This window comes from Lepidochelys kempii, chromosome 1 (assembly GCF_965140285.1).
Source record: "Lepidochelys kempii isolate rLepKem1 chromosome 1, rLepKem1.hap1, whole genome shotgun sequence".
Classification (NCBI taxonomy): domain Eukaryota; kingdom Metazoa; phylum Chordata; order Testudines; family Cheloniidae; genus Lepidochelys; species Lepidochelys kempii.
Window position 1 is genome coordinate 257,165,351 of NC_136380.1, and position 17,272 is coordinate 257,182,622.

General features: G+C 45.3%; 1 protein-coding gene across 9 annotated transcripts in view; it reads right to left on the minus strand.

The window, feature by feature from the left end:
- Positions 1 to 322: 322 nt before the first annotated feature.
- Positions 323 to 17,272, minus strand: part of RBFOX2 (RNA binding fox-1 homolog 2) — a 257,476-nt gene continuing 240,526 nt past the window's right edge. For 7 of the 9 annotated variants that reach the window (XM_073325006.2, XM_073325046.2, XM_073325025.2 and 4 more), the window contains 3 exons: positions 10,642 to 10,730; positions 9,207 to 9,279; positions 323 to 6,563 (listed from right to left, as the gene is read on the minus strand). In XM_073325006.2, the coding sequence (XP_073181107.2) occupies positions 6,519 to 6,563; positions 9,207 to 9,279; positions 10,642 to 10,730 (207 nt within the window). In that variant the 3' untranslated portion in view covers positions 323 to 6,518. Of the gene's footprint in view, positions 6,564 to 9,206; positions 9,280 to 10,641; positions 10,731 to 13,201; positions 13,314 to 17,272 lie in introns of those variants that run through there. The other 2 variants (XM_073325036.2, XM_073325053.2) reach the window with 2 other exon arrangements.

The window sequence follows — 17,272 nt, forward strand, 5'->3', positions numbered from 1 at the left end:
TGAGTGGGTTTTTCTGCTTTTAAGAAAACACAGGATATAGATAGCAGGGAGTGCGGTAGAACAGGACTGGGAGATACAGACAGCTTTGGGGGCCCAATTAATGAACATGGTAGGTCACGACTGAGGTGCATCAGCAGAGCTGTGAGAGCGCCTCTCCTGCATCCTGGCAGTATTCTTGGCTTGACTTTCCTGAGCTTTACATTGATCATTTTTTAAAAGCGCCTCTCTGCCCTCCAAAGTGAGAACAGTGAAAGGGGAATGGGCACGAAAACCAACAATGCTCACAACAGAGAACCCGTAAACAAACACTCAGGACACATCCAACTGGTGTTTCTCTTTTATTTAAAAACAGTGCTTCATTACCATTTGCAAAGGGTGAGGAAGGGCTCCTCCCTTGCTTAGAGTTTATAAAAGCCAGCAACATGATCAATAATTTATACACATGGATAGTAATACAAAAAAAGGAATAAAAGCTAAAGATCTAACTACTCCGACCTTCACAATTCCAGCTACTTGATAATAATAGGAGTAACCCAATGAATACTGTATGGTCTGAAAGCTACTATACAATATGATACTTAATGAGAGGGGGAAGGAAGTTAGAGACGGTCACAAAGCCCTGGGATGCAGGTACTGCTTCTCCAGAGTCAGCAGAGAAATGGGACCCTGAACAAGCAGCTTGGGCGTCCTAGGAAATGATCCAGGGGAGAGGAAAGCATCTAATTTTGATGCCTCCTATGCCCCAAGGGTACCTGGCAATGGGAAGGTGGTGGGGAGACTGCATGAAGGGGCAAAGTCAGTCATTGCCACTGGAGGTTCCGTGGAATTTTAGCCTTGCATTGAAAAGCTCCAAGTCTCAGGCAGATCAGCCCGTGAGGTCAGTAAACTCTCCACCAGCTCCATATCGCTCTACAGCCCTGGTTCTCGTTTGCTATCGGCCCCAGGTTTTTTTTTGCTCCAGCTATTTACAAGCAGAATTGATAACATAAAAAGAAAAACAAATCCTATCCCCTGGGGTAAAAGAGGATTACTTCGTCACTTGAGAATGCAGCCAAACTGAGCTGCCAAAACTACAACACGCGCGCACACAAAAAATACTGTCAAGAGAAAAACAGAAGAAAGTGACTGAAGCTGAGATTATTTATGTGGGAGGCCAGATTCCCTTTACGAGATCACTCCTCAGGGAAGCAACAAACAGACCCCTCCCACCCACCCACCCCCAAAAAATATCTGGCAAAAGAGAGACTTATTGACCAGCTTTAGAATCAATCCTTAGATCACTGGCACTTTGCAGATTGCCAGCCAAATGAATACTCAGGTGGACGGCTTTATACATCAGCAATTTCCCTAAAGGCAAGGTTTTGGCTGATGTATTCTTACTCTGCTACCAATCTTTGCCGACTGGCTGCACTGGCACTGACCGTATTTGTCATCTTCCTGTGTAAGCTTTCACTGGTTGCTGCCAGAAACATGGGTAGGACAACAACTGCAAGTGGTTACACCACTTCTGGAATGTCCCCCTCCACTGTTCGTGGTGGCAACCGATTCTGGCATTGGACGTCTTAGTTCAATTTGCTTTGTAACCGGTGTGTGTTCTGGGAGGGGCGTTATATTGCATACTGCAAGCTACAGGAAGGACTCCACCCTGGAGGACACCCAAAGCCTACTTGGAAAGGACCCCATTTCACACACTGGCTATTACATTCCTGCATGCCTTGTCGACTGGTGATTTCATTATAGAATAAAATAAGTTGGGGTGGGGAGGAGATCAGTGGGGTGGGGGCAAGGAGGGAGGAGCTTTTCAGACAGTAACATCACCAAAAAATAGTGTTTTATGCAACAAAGAATCAAGTCTCACTCGTGTATACTACAAAATGTTTGACATTTTCAAGAGCATGACAAAATAAAAACACACCGAAGTTTACATTGGATGTTCACCTTGTTCACTAGTTTGTTTTTTTCTCCTATTTTAAAACAGTGCAAACAAGTAACACACTCTTTAAAAACCACTTCCCCCTCCGCCAAGGCATGGACTCCTTAGACGTGACCATACTAGAGGGGCGCAAGCAGCAAGTTATTCTCCAAGCTGCTTGTGTGGTTTCCCTTTGGAGCTGGACTCAGCAAAAGAAGAGTTCCCCAGAGCCAATATTTCTTTCCCTTCTTGAATTCCTAAGTGCTCCCCACACCTATTCTCTACTTGTCTTTTCCTTGGGGATTGGAGTAGAAGGGGGATATATGAAGATTTGCAAAGCCCCCAGGTGCCCACATAGCAGAGCTCAAAAAACCACAACAGCCAGGACCTCATTTAAGAATGATTCTCACCAGAAAGCTGCTAGGCTATGAAATCGTTTTATAAACCATTTTATATCAGTTAGGCCCTACCTATACTGGGATTTGAGACATTACTTAGATCTCATATAGAACTTTTCATCCATAGGTGTCAAAGGGCTTCACAAAAGGAGGATAAAGTATCACAATCCCTGCTTTGTGGATGGGGAAAACTGATGCACAGGGAGATGAACAGACCTGCCCAAGGTCACATGGCAGGATCATCGGTAGAACCAGTCTAGAACCCAGGTCTTCCACTCCCAGCCTAGTGCTCTATCCCACTGGACCACACTACTGTCCCCATAGCAGTGGGCTGTCTAAGCAAGAATATAATTTAAAAGCATGGCTTTGGCTAACATGGTTGAACTCTACTGTAGACAGGACCTCCATGACTGCCTGCCCTGTGAATGCCTGGTTATAAGAAATGGGTAACTGGAACACTAAGGGCTTGTCTACACACAAAAGTTGTATTGCTTTACCTACGCCAGTGTGGTTAAAGTCACACAACACCTCTACCGCGGACACAATTATATATATGTGCCTTATACTGATATAGCTTATTCCCATGTGGAAAGGGGAATAAGCTATACTGGTATAATGCACCTTTATACCAGTATAACAGCACCCACATTTGGATTGTACCAGTATAACAATATCATTAAAATCACCCCTCTAACCAAACTAGTTATACTGGTACAAACACTGGGGGACAGACCAGACCTAAGTGGTTAAGGACCTGAGCCAAGTCCTGTGTGACAGAAACTCTTGAACACTGATCATTACAGGACAAAAGTACTAGATGTTCCCAGTGACAAAAGCCTGCTCCACTTTTGTACCCCCATTCCCCTCATCCCTGTAATAAAAAGCCTGAATATAATTAATTCTGCATAGGAAGATATGGGCCTTCCTCAATCTTTGGAGAAATGGATACTTCAAACCAGCCAAGGCTTGGCTAATTTGAATGGAAATAGGTCCTTCGTATCATGAGCCAATTCATTAAATATCATCTGTGGAATCAGAGTCATTGTGTTTGCCAAGAGGGATGAAGGGAGGGATGAAAGGCTCTTGCTTGCCATGGCACAGAATTCATAGGAGCAACCATGCTGCAAAAATCCAGCTGTGGTAAAAGCTGTCTGGGAGGTCTTGGTTTTGGAAAGTATCACCTGGACTGTATGGATGGTAAATGTCTAAAATTATAGAACCAACTCCTGTAATCAGCAGGACAAAGGGATTAGCTTCCCCCCAGCCCGGTCACCATGGAGTAGGAATTAGGGAAACCCAGGTGCTAATACACTGAGGGGCCTAGAACAGTGATTAATAGATCAGGGCAGCCCCCACTGATGCATTAGGGGACTGGCCTTTGTGGATCAGAAGTTGGTGACAGTAGGTGGTAAAGCATTAGGTGACCCACCCCCTGCTGAACCCAGGCACTTATGTGACGAGAACCCAGATTCTCAGCACTAAGCAGGGTTATATCTGTCAAGCACAGACCCTACTTAACAGCAGAAATATGTTCAGCCTTCCCTACAGATGGAGAAGCAAAGGGGCAACCAACCACATGCTGCGCCGCCATGGTGCAGGAGGGCTCTTGAGAAAGTGGAGCTTGGCCTTTCAGAAGCTACAGTCAGAACCAGCTGAACTGAGACACATGAAAGCGGCCGAAGCTCAGGCTCCTGCCACTACAGCGCTAAGCAAGCTGTGGCCCCTCACCCTCTCCCATTCTCTGGCCCTACAGCATCAGCAATTTCTCCTTCCTGAGAGTAAGGAAAGAGACATCCTGTTTTCACTCCCCCCGCCACCCTAGGTGTGGCTATGATGAACTCCATTTGAGGCTTTTGCTGCGTCTCAGCTCCAGAAAGGAGTCTCCCACTCCCATCTGCCACAGGATGGAAATTGGCTTCCCTTCAATATGACACTAGACGTTCTACTGGAAAAAAAAAAGTTTCCCACTCAACCAGTAAAAGCCAAAAATCCCACCGACCCCTCATTTCCTTGATTTTGTGAAAGCCCAACACCCCACTCCCCCACCCCGTTTTCAATCTAACTAAAATATTTATATACAAACAACAAAAATTGTCATAACTGCAACAAACCAAACTTTGGCTTGGGGGAGAAAAAAAAACAACAACGAGAAAAGTGGCCAACAGGCTGGCAGTTTGGTGTCCCCTTGTTCTAGCTATTCCTCCACAGAATCAATAGCCTTAGGGTCTCTAGCTTAACTAATGTCTCCTCAGTCCTTCCCATTTCAGGCACCTCCTCCCTGCCAGGCACAGGGAGGACATGTGCTGAGGGGAAGAGCAAAGATGTGTGTTGTGCATGGTGGGTCAGTGCACCTCCCAGACAGCCCTGCCCACTTACAATGCTTAAAGTTCAGCGCATCTGCTTTCCTATTCTGATATCAACTGTTGACAGCGAAGCAAGTGTATGGTGGCAGGAGTTGAAAGGCTCTAGCTACAAATCCACACCCCACACAGCCCTTCTGGGAGTGAAAAGTCACCCCTGTACCAGTTCAGCTAGACAAGGGAGCCAAATGGAATTGTGCTTCTCTCTCTGTTTCTCTAGTGTCTAGGGTTAGATAAAGCTTCAGAGAATCTGCCTTTGATTGCAAGAGTTGCTGGGAGCATAGCAATAACTAACAACTGGAGGGGAGACTATTCCTCTGAGTTCTAAAATCAAGCTCAGATGTTGACAGCAACAACTCCCTGCCACAGTGTTACTCCTTGCAGCAACCTAAAAAATGCCTGCTTTTTAAAATAGAAGAGTCACTCCAGTTAAAAGAGCAGAAGGAAGATGGCCTTGGGAGCCATGGAGCCCTTCTAAATAGTCTGTAGTGTAAATGTGGACTGAGCAGTCCAGGTGCTCTTTGCAGGATACTAAGAGGCTGGGCAAATGGCCACTGGGGCTCTAGATTAAATATTTAAGGGCCTCAAATAGATCTAGCAGATGGGAGGTTCCTATGACTTCAGAGCTTGTACAAACGGCTTCTGCCTACCTCCAGACATCTGAGCTATCCAAAATCACTTCAGGAACAGCGTTCTGAAATAAAACACACTCTCTTCCCCTCACACACACTCCCCTGTCCCTCTGCAGCTGCTCCATGACTCATTTTTTGTCTTCACACTACTTTAATGATTTATTTGCAGCAATGCCGAAGTGGCTCATGGTGAATAGGGAGAGGGACCTTGAATGCTGAACCTCAGAGCAGCTCAGTGTGGCACCGATGCAGGGTTCTTCAGCCAGCTTCCTTCCCCATAAAGCTGCAAATGCTCGGTAAATCTAACCACTCCTTGATGTCCGAGACACAAGCACTCTCAACCATTGCCTCAAGCTCTGTCCTTACTGGCCCACGTTTTCAGCATCACACCAACCAATCCTCAAGGAAAGAAGGGAAAAAGAGGGGCAGTAAAGGAGAAAGACCTTAGAAAGCAGAGGAAGGACAGACAATTACAGTCCAGTAGTGGACAACAATCAAGGTGTGTGTGTGGGGGGAGAGATATCAAGAATTCATTTCAAAGTCTTGTCCCCTACTGCAGTTAATCGCCCAAGTCTTTGGGCAAGTTTGGGGAATCTTCTCTCACCAACTATACAGTCCTGACACCCCTGAAACTGTTCCAAGTGTGTGCGTGCCAGATGGTGATAAAATGCTGGAAGTCTCTGCATCTCCCTTCTTTTCAAATACAAAGAACTACTTCTCACCAGCATGTGGGTTCCAGCCACAGCCAATCAATGTGTCCCTCCAAAGGGCAGAAACACAGCAGGAAGAGGCTCTCCCTCACATCCTCCTATCTCACAGGTGCCAAGCACCAGACCCAGGTAAGTAACTTTGTCCACGATTAATTGCATGATATTGGTTCCTAACATCTTTCCTTATCATTAATTGCCTCTTCCGTGATTGGTAGGATAAGCTATGCACCAACATACAGACACGGAAATGCATTATTTTTTACCACAGTTAAAAAACAAAAAACAAACAAAAAAAGCACAATCTTTGGAACAAAAGAATTAAAGGCAGAAATTTAAAGGAAAAATACATATTCAAAGAACATAGTGAGGTATAAAAAAGTATTTTCTCTTTTCTTTTTTTGTTTTTCCTCCTCATCTTGCTATAGAGTTCCTCTACTAGTAAATATTGCAATAGCCAGGCCTCATGAACTGGGGGGGCTGTCCCACTTGCAGGGGCTCACGTCACTTCAGTAGGGGGCGAATCGGCTGTAGCCACCTCGGTATAAACTCGCCTGCAGAAGTTAAAGGATAAAAGAAAAGATGATTAGGAGCTTGGGGAGAGAAACATTCAAAGCAATGACAAAACCTCCATGAAAGGGATTGGAGTGAGTGCGCCCAGGTGTTGATCTACCATCTTTGGAGACTCCCACTGGCAGATGAGATGGGAAAGTCAGAAAAAACAGACACCAGGCTCAGGTGGGACAGCCTCACAGACAACCAGTTAGTTGAAAGTAGAGTTGAGCAAATCTCCGAATCCAAACAGCTCCAAGGATCTCAGAGTACAATTCTATGTTTCCTTTTTGGATGAACCCACTTGCATTTCAATTTTCATAAGAGCAGAGATACAGTATTGACTGGAAGCAGAGATGGTGAGGGTGAGTTCTGTGCAAGCTGCTCCACTCACCTCATTCCTGACTGGAAAGACAGGTTAGACCAGGTCATGTCCCCCACCACAGCTCTTCCCCAGCATCTCACTCCTAGAGTGACCAGATGTCTCGATTTTATAGGGACAGTCCTGATATTCGGGGTTTTTTCTTAGATAAGCACCTATTATCTCATCTCCCTACCCCTTGTCCTGATTTTTCACACTTTCTATGTGGTCTCCTTACTCACTCCTGACCTGGAACACCCCTTGCTGTTCCAATCCCAGGAATTCCACACCCCCAGGCACCTCAGTGTTGGTCTGCAATGCTTCCAATGCTCGAAGGCCCTCATGCTCCTTTCTGTAGGGGGTTTCCTCCCATTCTGAGCCCTTAAACATATAGAACTTGGGATTTAGAAATGCAAGAAGCACTGAGGATAAAGGAGAGCCAAGCAAGCCATCTAGGTCTGTTCTCTGCAACGAGTCCTTGATCCATTCACCTACCATCTTTCCTATATAGTTCTGCTTTGCTTTACAGAGCAATGCAGGGGCAGAAAAATGGCTCCTTCTACCTCAGCTAACCTGCTCTGTGTATGTATCAGAGTCAGATCTGACTTCAGTAACAAAATAAACTTTTGCTACTTTTTATTCCTCTGAGCCCTACAGAGCTGAGCGATGGAACTGGAATCTCTTCCTTCTTGTACAAAACAATGGTATACTAAGTCCCAAGCAGTGACACCTGTGGAAACCCACGGAAGGCAATGGGTGCAATGGCCCTGAGGGCCTAATTGTTTACTGACTTTCTTTCTGCCATAGCTGACAGGTTGCACTTTGCCAATCATTGTGTTGCTCCTCAGCAACCTCATTCTAGTGCCCAGGGGAACCAGGAACAACAACTCCATTGGCAGCTCTCTTGAGGCCCATGAGAGACAAGACCTTATTCTACCTCCCCTACCAAGAATTCGTATTCTTGACATTTAACACAGTTTTTAAAGTTAAGGGAAGTGGTGGTGAAAGGATGCCTTGTGCTTTCAAGCTTTGCCACAACAGTTTCTAGAGACTCCATCCAGTAGAAGCAGAAGCAGCCAAAGTGAGGGCGAGGGGGTAAAATGGGCCCAACTGGGGGTACTCCTGTCCTCAGAATTGTGCAGGCGAGATTGTCCACACACTCTGGGGGCACTAGGACCTAGGTGTGTCTTTCTGCCCTTCCCCCCACGTGGGCTTGGAAGAAAGCTATAGAGCAGGGCTGGTTAAGGGCAGAAATAGCCAAATCAGAGACCTTTGGTCCATAGGTTACGTCTACACTGCAATAAAAGATTCGTGGCTGGCCCAGGTCTGCTGACTTGGGCTCATGGGATTTGGGTTGCAGGGCTATAAAACTGCAGTGTAGACATTCAGGTTTGGGCTGGAGCCCAGACTCTGAGACCCTGCAAGGGGGGAGGATCTCAGAGTCCACGTTCCAGCCCAAGCCTGAACGTCTACACTGCAATTTTATAGCCCTTCAGCCCAAGTCAGCTGACCTGGGCTGAGACTCAGTGCCGTGGGTTTTTCACTGCATTGTAGACGTATCCTGGGAGAACTTTCTACAGGTTTGAGTGGACTTTTTCCACCCTGTGCTGATTGGCTGTTGGCTCCAACCCTTCCTCCTCCCTCACACTCTCTCTGCCTCAGCATCACCCCTGTTCTCCTCTTCTCCCCTCCCTTCCCTATTCCCCTCATTTCCCTTCCCTTCAATGTCCCCCTCGCCCTTCCTTTTAATTATCCCATCCTAACTGCACCCACCAAAATAAGGAAAAAAGCACTAACGTGCTGTTTGCCACCAATACATTGTTCACTCTGATTGTGTGAGAGACCCCTTCCCCCACCCTGTTTCTGTGTTGTCTAGTTAGCCTGCAAGCTCCTCAGGGCAGGGACCATCTTTTAATTCTGTGTTTGTACAACACCAAGTACAATGGGATCCTGGTCCATGACTCGGGCTCTTAGGCGCTATGGTCACACAAATAATAATAATAAAGCCACACTAACAGATATCACCCTATTGCTCTCCCCATCCCTCTCCTAAGCACCAGAACAACAAGACACTGCTCATCTCCAACTGCAGTAACAGATCTGTCAGGCAATACAGACAAGAGGGCATGGACTAGCTGGAGAGCTTCCTTGCAGTGAGAGGCCTCTTGACTGAAGAGAAAAGGTGGTCGATGGAGACTCATAGCAGCTCCTGTGCCCTGGGCAGCTATTCACCATAGCAGGAATGAGAGAAATGGCAGGAGGATAGAAAGAAAATCATACTTACCACAGCGCCAACTCCGTAGCTAGCGGCAGGGGCAAGAGCGTGATAAGGGTCTGCTGTGTACACCCTGCCATACCTGAGGGAAGGGGGAAAAGAAAAAATGTCACTCCACAGAGGGATTTAGATATTACTCTTTGACGAGAGGAAGTGGAAGGGTCGGGGGGGAAATGTTGTGCCCCCGCCCACACCTGCTTGAGGCAGCCCCACTCCAGAGAGCATCTATGGATACGTTGTATGAGATGGGATGAAAGAAAGGCCTGCAAGGAAGAGACACACAAAAGCCATATTCTCAATTAGCAGGAGCGTGGTGAGAACAGCTGGCATCACATTTAGTGCCCCTCCTACCTCTAGTGGTGCTATTTTGGAGGAGGGCAACTACTGGTATTAGGGCAGCTGCCATGATTATAGCAACTAAATGGAAGGGAGAGGGGAATTGTCCAGAATATGAAGACAGGAGTGCAAGCTTTAGAGCTGGATGAATTAGGGATTTTTCAGTTCGCTGACAATTCCAAAAAAATTTAAAAAATTAGTTTCAGGTCAAACAAAACCTTTTGTTTTGACTTCAAGTGTTTTTCTTAAAGTTTTTGCATTTTCAAAACTGAAGGAAATTTTCAAAATAAAAAGTGGTTTTGAACCCAAAATTGAAACATTTCAGTTTGAAATGTCAAAACAAAACATTTAGATTTTTTCAGATTTTTGGGAGGGATGCGGGGGAGGAGAGTTGGCCAGAACAATTTGGCAAAACCAACATAAATTCATGAAATGTTTTGGTGTTACTGAATTTGCATTTTTGACACCTCCCCTGCCCCTGCTTCCCCTCCCCCCCAAAAGTTTTGGTTGAAAATTTTCCCCCAGCTCTAGTAAGACTGAAAAGTCCCACCATGCATTTGAATTAATATGCAATTTTCACTGTACAGGGAGGTAAAAGACCTTATGGCAATTACTCTGATAATAATCCGAATAATTCCTTGCACTTATATAGAAGTTTTCATGAAAGGATCTCAAACTACTTTACAAGGTCATTTTTACCATTTTACAGATGGGGAAACAGAGGCACTGAGTGATTCAGTGACTTACCCCACAGTCACAGAACAAAGAAATTGGAATATAAACCATGTCTTGTGACTCCCAGTACCTGACCCTAACCATAAAACCATGTTGTCTCTTTTGGCAGAGGACCAAAGGGGTAAGGGAGAAACCAGGTTTAGTGCCCTAGTCCATATATCTGACAGCTACAGAGCCCAAGCCTGGAATGGGCCAACTGGACATTTTCCTCTAAAGTGTGTGTGTGTGTGGGTGTGGGTGGATGGGGGGGTGTCTTTGGGGGTGGGGGAGGGGGAATGAGCCAGAGTAATGAGATAGAGGAGTATTTAAAAGGAGTAGCAGTGCTCCACGAACCCCTGAGCATATCCAGTTCGCCCCATGCCTCCTTACATACCCATCGCTGTAAGCTGCTGCAGCGGCCGCAGCGGCCGTGGCTGCTGTTGCAGTAGCAGGCTGTGCATATCTGTAGGCGGCATATCCACCCTGCAGGAGAAAGGAGAACTGACTTTACAGATACCTGTCCACCAACAGAAAGCAAAACTCACACACACCACAAGGAGAGGAAGGGTTTCAAACTGCATCAGCTCCCATGTTACATCCATCACAACAGAGTCACCCTCTAACCCATCTGTGTTCTACCCCTCAGTAGGGTTGGGGAGAGCCTTGAATCAAAGCCTCAGTAGGCAGTTTAGTGAAAAGCATAGGCCGAAGGAAATCTCATACGGTCATTCGTGTGGGAAATTACAGCTGGTGTTGGGGAGGGGAAAACCAGGACAGAAAAGAGCTAAATTTGGCTGTTGTACCCCTATATGCCCCTCTGCCAGAGTTGGGGGAAGCTGCCTAAGAAGGGAGGTGTGGGCTGTGGGCAAAGGAACATAACAAGGTGTTCTCTTTTCCACCAATATGCACTTCAGAAAGAAAATCACCCAGGGAAACTCCTGCTTTTGTTTCTTTGCTGTGAGAGGAACAAGAAGTTTAGATATTCACCTGGTCCAGATACACAAAAGAATGATGAGTTAGCAAAACGCCCAGAAACTGAAGCAGGTGCCACTAGCTGGCATTCTCAGCAGAGGCAGCAAGGATTAAACGTTTACAGAGACTGAACAGGCCTTTTGCCACTTTGGGTTGGCCCCTTAAAGTAAGACTGAGGCATGTGGGGGACATCTGGGCATTATGTCAGGGAGGCGTGTGTTGTTGCTGTGGTCCATGCTATAGTTGCTCTGAGAATACACAGAAGCCTTTTAAAAGACGCTGAGATGCTACAGATCATGGGAGGTTGTTCAGAGAGTTAGTTACAGCTCCCAAGGAATAGGCAAAATTCATCCTAAATTCTGAGCCAAAGAAAGATTTGTGGGTCTCTGAGTGGAATTCCGGAAAAGCACAGACACAAGCAGTTCCTTCCTTTTCCCCCTTCTCGGGGCTGAGAGGGACCTGAGTAGTCAGGCAAGCGGCTTTCTATATCTTTCATAGGGCAATTAAAGGTAAGCTATGGATGGAAAGGTATATTCCCAATCAGAATGGAGACAAAGACCCGTCCAAAGAGGCTTCTAGTGTCAGAAACCAGGATAATGAACTTGGTGAAATGGGGATTCGATCTGCATTTACTGTATAACTTTGGACATGGCTTTTGTTAACCATATGGGAATAATATGGCCAGTGACTCCAGCTTGAGCTATTACTAAAGCCAGAAAACCTCAGAGACAGTTTTCAACATTTACGCAGTTGTATAGGACCAAATGCTGGTCTTACATCCTTCATCTCTGGATTGGGTTAATGACAACTTTGCCATCATTAGCTGACAAACTTTTGGCAAGAGGAGGGCAAAAGCAAAAACTCAAGCTCATATTCAATCTGAGGGAAAATACATGATCCTTCTCCTTGTGAAGTTTGTCTCAAAGTTTTCTTTTTAAAAAGAGGCAATTGGCTTTTGTTTAGTTTCCACTGCCTTAGTGGAGCTACTCGGAATGAAGGGTGGGGAGCTGACTGGAAGACAAGTTTGCAGATGCTTTCTTACTCTGGAGGAGGTGAAGATATAATGTCTAGGGTTAAGTTAGGATCTTCCTGTTAATGAGATATAGCATATTGCAAATCGTCACCCATTAAACCTTACATCATCTTTTTAAAATGGTGTGATGTCACTGCTTTTACTCTCCCACTCTTACCTGGCTGTTTTTAGTCCCTCCACTTAAATTTGCTAGGTTTTTGTACTTTACTGCTAATCCCCAAACACAAAAGAGAGAGGGTGCACGAGGCACAGTGAGACCCAGTTCATCCATATTAACCTTCGCCAACAAATGCAAGCAAAACTTCAAATTGACACCACCACTGTACTCTCCTAGTTTATGAGATTCCTGAATTCTTGGTATGTCTGATGTTCAGGCAGATGTAAAATTTACCCAGTTCCACATGTTAGTATCACATGCAGGGCAGCCTGCATCAGAATGTGCCCAGATTCTCACTCTCCCGAACATTTACTAGCCACATTGGAAATCGGCAGCCATGTTTAATGAGTGGAGGTTATTGTGAACATAACAGCAAGATGCAGTTTGAAACCAAAAAAGGTTTTCATTTATTCTCTTTTAACTTACATGTCATATAATGGGAAAAGGGACAGAGGGACTGGAATCAGGTGTGGGAAAGGTAATGGCGTAACATCTATTAATCAAATTAAAAACTAAGCATGCTGACAACTGGAGCTAACACAACCAGCAAAATCACCACGTTCAGACTCATATTGGCTAGTTCTATCTATCCCAGCATTCTCTTGGGACAGCGGTTTGTCCTAGGCTTCTACCACAAGCTCGGTGAAGTACACAGCCTCAGTTACTAGAGCGTGCAGCCACAACGACCTGCTATTACGGAAACAGTCAGTCACCACTGGAGCTAACATTCCAAACCCTAACCCTAACCCGCCCCCCGCCCCAAAATAAAAATGTCTCCCGCCCTAGCCCTAGCCCACGCCACAATGTTAATAATTATAACAAGCAATAACCCATCTGTTATATCAGAGAAGGGAACAGAGACTCCACTGAGATTTAGAGCGAGATGTTAACATTTCTTCTCCAACTGCACAACAAACAAAAAACAGGAGAAATATTTCATTGGAGAAATGAAGTTAAGAAACAGCTGACATGTGTACTGGTTTTAACCATGCACTGATGCAAAACGGAAGCTACTGTTAATTAAAAAAAAATTAAAGGCTACATGTATATACACACACAATCAGACCTGTGATCTGGAGCCGTTTACATATTCTATGTGTGTGTACAATAAATAAAACAAAAAACGAGGACTAACCTCACTATGATATGTTCCTGATCTAGGAGCAATGAGCATGGACCACTTCTGGGGATTCAGACATCTGGATATATCTAGCATTACCTAAGCAGGTCCGAATACACCAAAACAGGGGGAAAATAAAAGGTCCCATTTCTCACTCCTTTTCATTCCTTAATAATTTCTGGTGAGTTTTAGGACGTGTGAAAAACAAGGGGAAGCTCTGGGGGAGTTTCCTTCTTCAGCAGCAGTCCCTGCTTTTCCAAACCCAGGACCCACACATAGCTCCGTCAGTGCATCTCAGATCCCACACAGCTTGTCCAAAGCACATACAACGTCTCCATCCTGCTATTCCTGCCCACACACAACTTTGCCTGAAGAAAAAAGCGAATCTATTAACCCACTCATAGGGACGTACCCCCCATGATTTCTGATGCCACTCTCATTAGGTATTGTAGCTTATTTAAATTGCGTCACTACAGGATATTTTCACTGAACTTGCATGTTCATAAAAAGAACAGGAGGACTTGTGGCACCTTAGAGACTAACAAATTTATTTGAGCATAAGCTTTCGTGAGCTACAGCTCACTTCATCGGATGCATCCACTGTAGCTCACAAAAGCTTATGCTCAAATAAATTTTTTAGTCTCTAAGGTGCCACAAGTCCTCCTTTTCTTTTTGCGAATACAGACTAACACGGCTGCTACTCTGAAACCTTGCATGTTCACGTTACCCTATGAAAAAGACACCTCCTGAATAGCTGCTCCATACTTCTCCAGTGCTGCAGAGGGACCCTAATGGAGCCTACCCTTCAATGGCATAGTCCCTAAATACCCAAGGCAGCTGTGCAATCTCCACCAACCTAGTTAGCCTTTTTTAAAAAAACCATCCAAACTGTGTCTCAAAACAAATGAATGGGTCTGGACTTGTGAGAATGTGATGCCAGATACCTCCCTACCAGCAAGGCAGTAAAAAAGCTCTGCCATAAGAAGAGAGGAGGGGCAAGGAGAAGGGCTGTATGTATTTAGTGAGCATTCAATTGCAAGGAGAAGGCTCTTCTACAGCAGGTATGGGGTCTTTAGAGTGCATACTATTTTGGCTGGGTTGAGGGAGATGTGTGAAGACTGATGAGGACAGTCTAAGCACTGCTTCGGCAAAGTGCAGATTAGCTTCATTTGAGTTCTTTTACTCCCAGTATGTCTCAAATGCTGAGAGAAGTTGTCTTTAATGAACCTCTCCTCTTCTGTGGCTATATGGAGGGCCCTACAGGCTGATTCCATTGTCCTCATTTGTCAATCTGACTGGATTTTCCTAGGTTTGTGGCAGAAATCCCCTGACCTCAAACTGCTTTTCTGAGGGCCAGAGGACCAAGATAAGCAGATACCAGCCATGGCCCAGCAACAGAAGGATAAGTCAAAACATTCCCTTTGGATTCCTTTGCCAAAATTAAAATGTGGATTTTTTTCAGTATTCGTTTGCTGCTGCAAGTATCTGAAAATTATTTGATAACTGATGTAAGTATGAAGCTGCTGTTTGAACTGAAACAACATTTCAGCTGTCCACTGAAGATTCTAAAGGCAGATAGCAAGTGTTTTCAGTTGCCTACACTGCTCTTCAGCACAAAAAAACACACTCTCTCTTCCACGCAAAAGAGCCATATGGGGCAATCAAACAAAACAGACCATAAGGAAATCCAATTACACCTTACAACAAGCTTCCTCTCTCCTCTTTCAGTGCCTTATTATTCAGGCATATTAGCAGATGCCCTTTCTCTGGAGTGGCAGAGGACACGAGGGAGTGAGCAGAGAAGCGTGTTGCTGAGGTTCAGTACTATGGAGCATACCTCTAGGTGTCAGAGGTATTTCCAGAAACATGAAGAAAAGGACAGTCCATGCTGATGAGTGTGTCTATATACTCACTACCCTATCAGTTTTGGGGTTGCAAGTCCAATTTTAGGAACCCTTTGTTTTCTAGGCCTGGCGCGTCTTTTCTCCATTCCCCAATGCCTCTATAATTGAAGGTTAAAAAGCAAAAGGGGCTGGAATTAATTTCTAGGATTTCAGTATTACAAAGCTGGCAGGTAAGCACTGTGGATCGGCAGGTGAAAGAGGTGACAGGACAACAGCATTCACTGCACCAGGAGAATCTACATAGTAATGGGACAAGCATGACCTGTATTAACCCTTCCACTTAATTTTTGGAATGAAAAGCCACTTGGTGTGAAACCTGAACATGTGCAGCCCAGAGGTAGCAGGAGCTTTGATCACACGCTCACAAGTCTGCACTGTCCTAAAAAAAGCCTCTGTTCCCATCTCTAACGTGGCGCTGGAATGGTTAGTATAATTCAGTTTTTTTCCACTGCAATCCACAATCTGATTGGTTGGCAGGTCACACTGGCTCTCCTACCTGAGGTATTTTAGCGCTAATGATTGGTTCCTGTAAGACTATTCTATAACAGAACACAGGAAGAGCAGTTCAAAAAACACAGCTGTGGAAAGAAACAATCATACAGACACAGCCCACCGAGGGGCTCACCAGCCTTTTCTTTCCAGTGGATGCAAGCACGCTTTTCATAGATGGGAGTGGTCTTTATGGGTGGTTTGTTATCCCAGACTGACCCCATTGTAGGAGAAGCACTGTCTTTCCTCATGGCCAAAATGGAGCTATTATCCCCCAACACTGACCCTGGGGAAGGTTACTTTATAAATTCAGTTATTTTGCCAGACAGGAATGAGTCCAACAAGAGATGGAACCAGCCCTTTTAATAGAAGAAAGTGGCTAGCAGGATGGTTGCCCCAGAAAAGAAGAGGAGGGAGGAGGAAGAGGAAGACCAAATCAAAGTGTATGATACCTGTGTGGGAAGGAAAAGCAGCCAAAGCCTGGAACAACCCTCTTCTCCCCCTACTCACCCCATCCTGCCAGCTGCAGGTCCTTCTCCCCCCTGCTTTTCCCTCAGCCCACCCCTATCAGTTCAGCAGGTGTGAGGGCTCTTCACCTTAACTTCCGCCATCTCAACAACTAGGGAACCCTCTTTCCAAATCAGCAATCAGTGGCGGAAGAACCCTGTTCCTTCATCTGAAAGTTTAGGACAGCCCTCATACAGCAACTAAACGAATACAATCCAGTGGGAGATGAGGCACCAGCACCCATTCAATTTGTGCCAATCCAGAGTGGAAAGTGGGGTAACTCAGAAGTTCAGGCCGAGATGCATCTCTCTTGAGAACTCTAGCAATAAAAAGGAAAGGGATAAACCTGGCCGACCCATCTTCAGAGAGGCCCTATACTGAAGTCCCTGTTTTCCGTATTAATGGAACCTGAACTATTTATAGCAAGATGCCAAATAAATGGTTTTATCTGAGGGTTCTAGTCCCTTTTTTAGCGCTTAGACACATTAAATGCTGAAAGCGGAGTGTAACATGAGGTGGGCGTGGGGATTCTCTGCACTATTAAAGTTGCTGTCAAGGTGTTAAATGAGCCCCTTTTATGCATAAAAGGTGCAAGTTAAAGATCTGAAGGAACTTTCTGAAAAGAATCGGGAGATAACCCCAGTCAACATTTCCCTCTCAACAAGGCTTTAATGTGCTAGCCTGTGCAAGAGAAGCCACCAAGCACAGAATAGCTGCCCATTTACCTGCTTAGTCACTGCAAGGTCAGCCCCAAACTCATTGATCTACATAGATTAGAGTAAGGCTTTAGGAGTGACAGAGAAAAAACAGAACTCTTTCCTACATCCTGAAGTATTATTATAA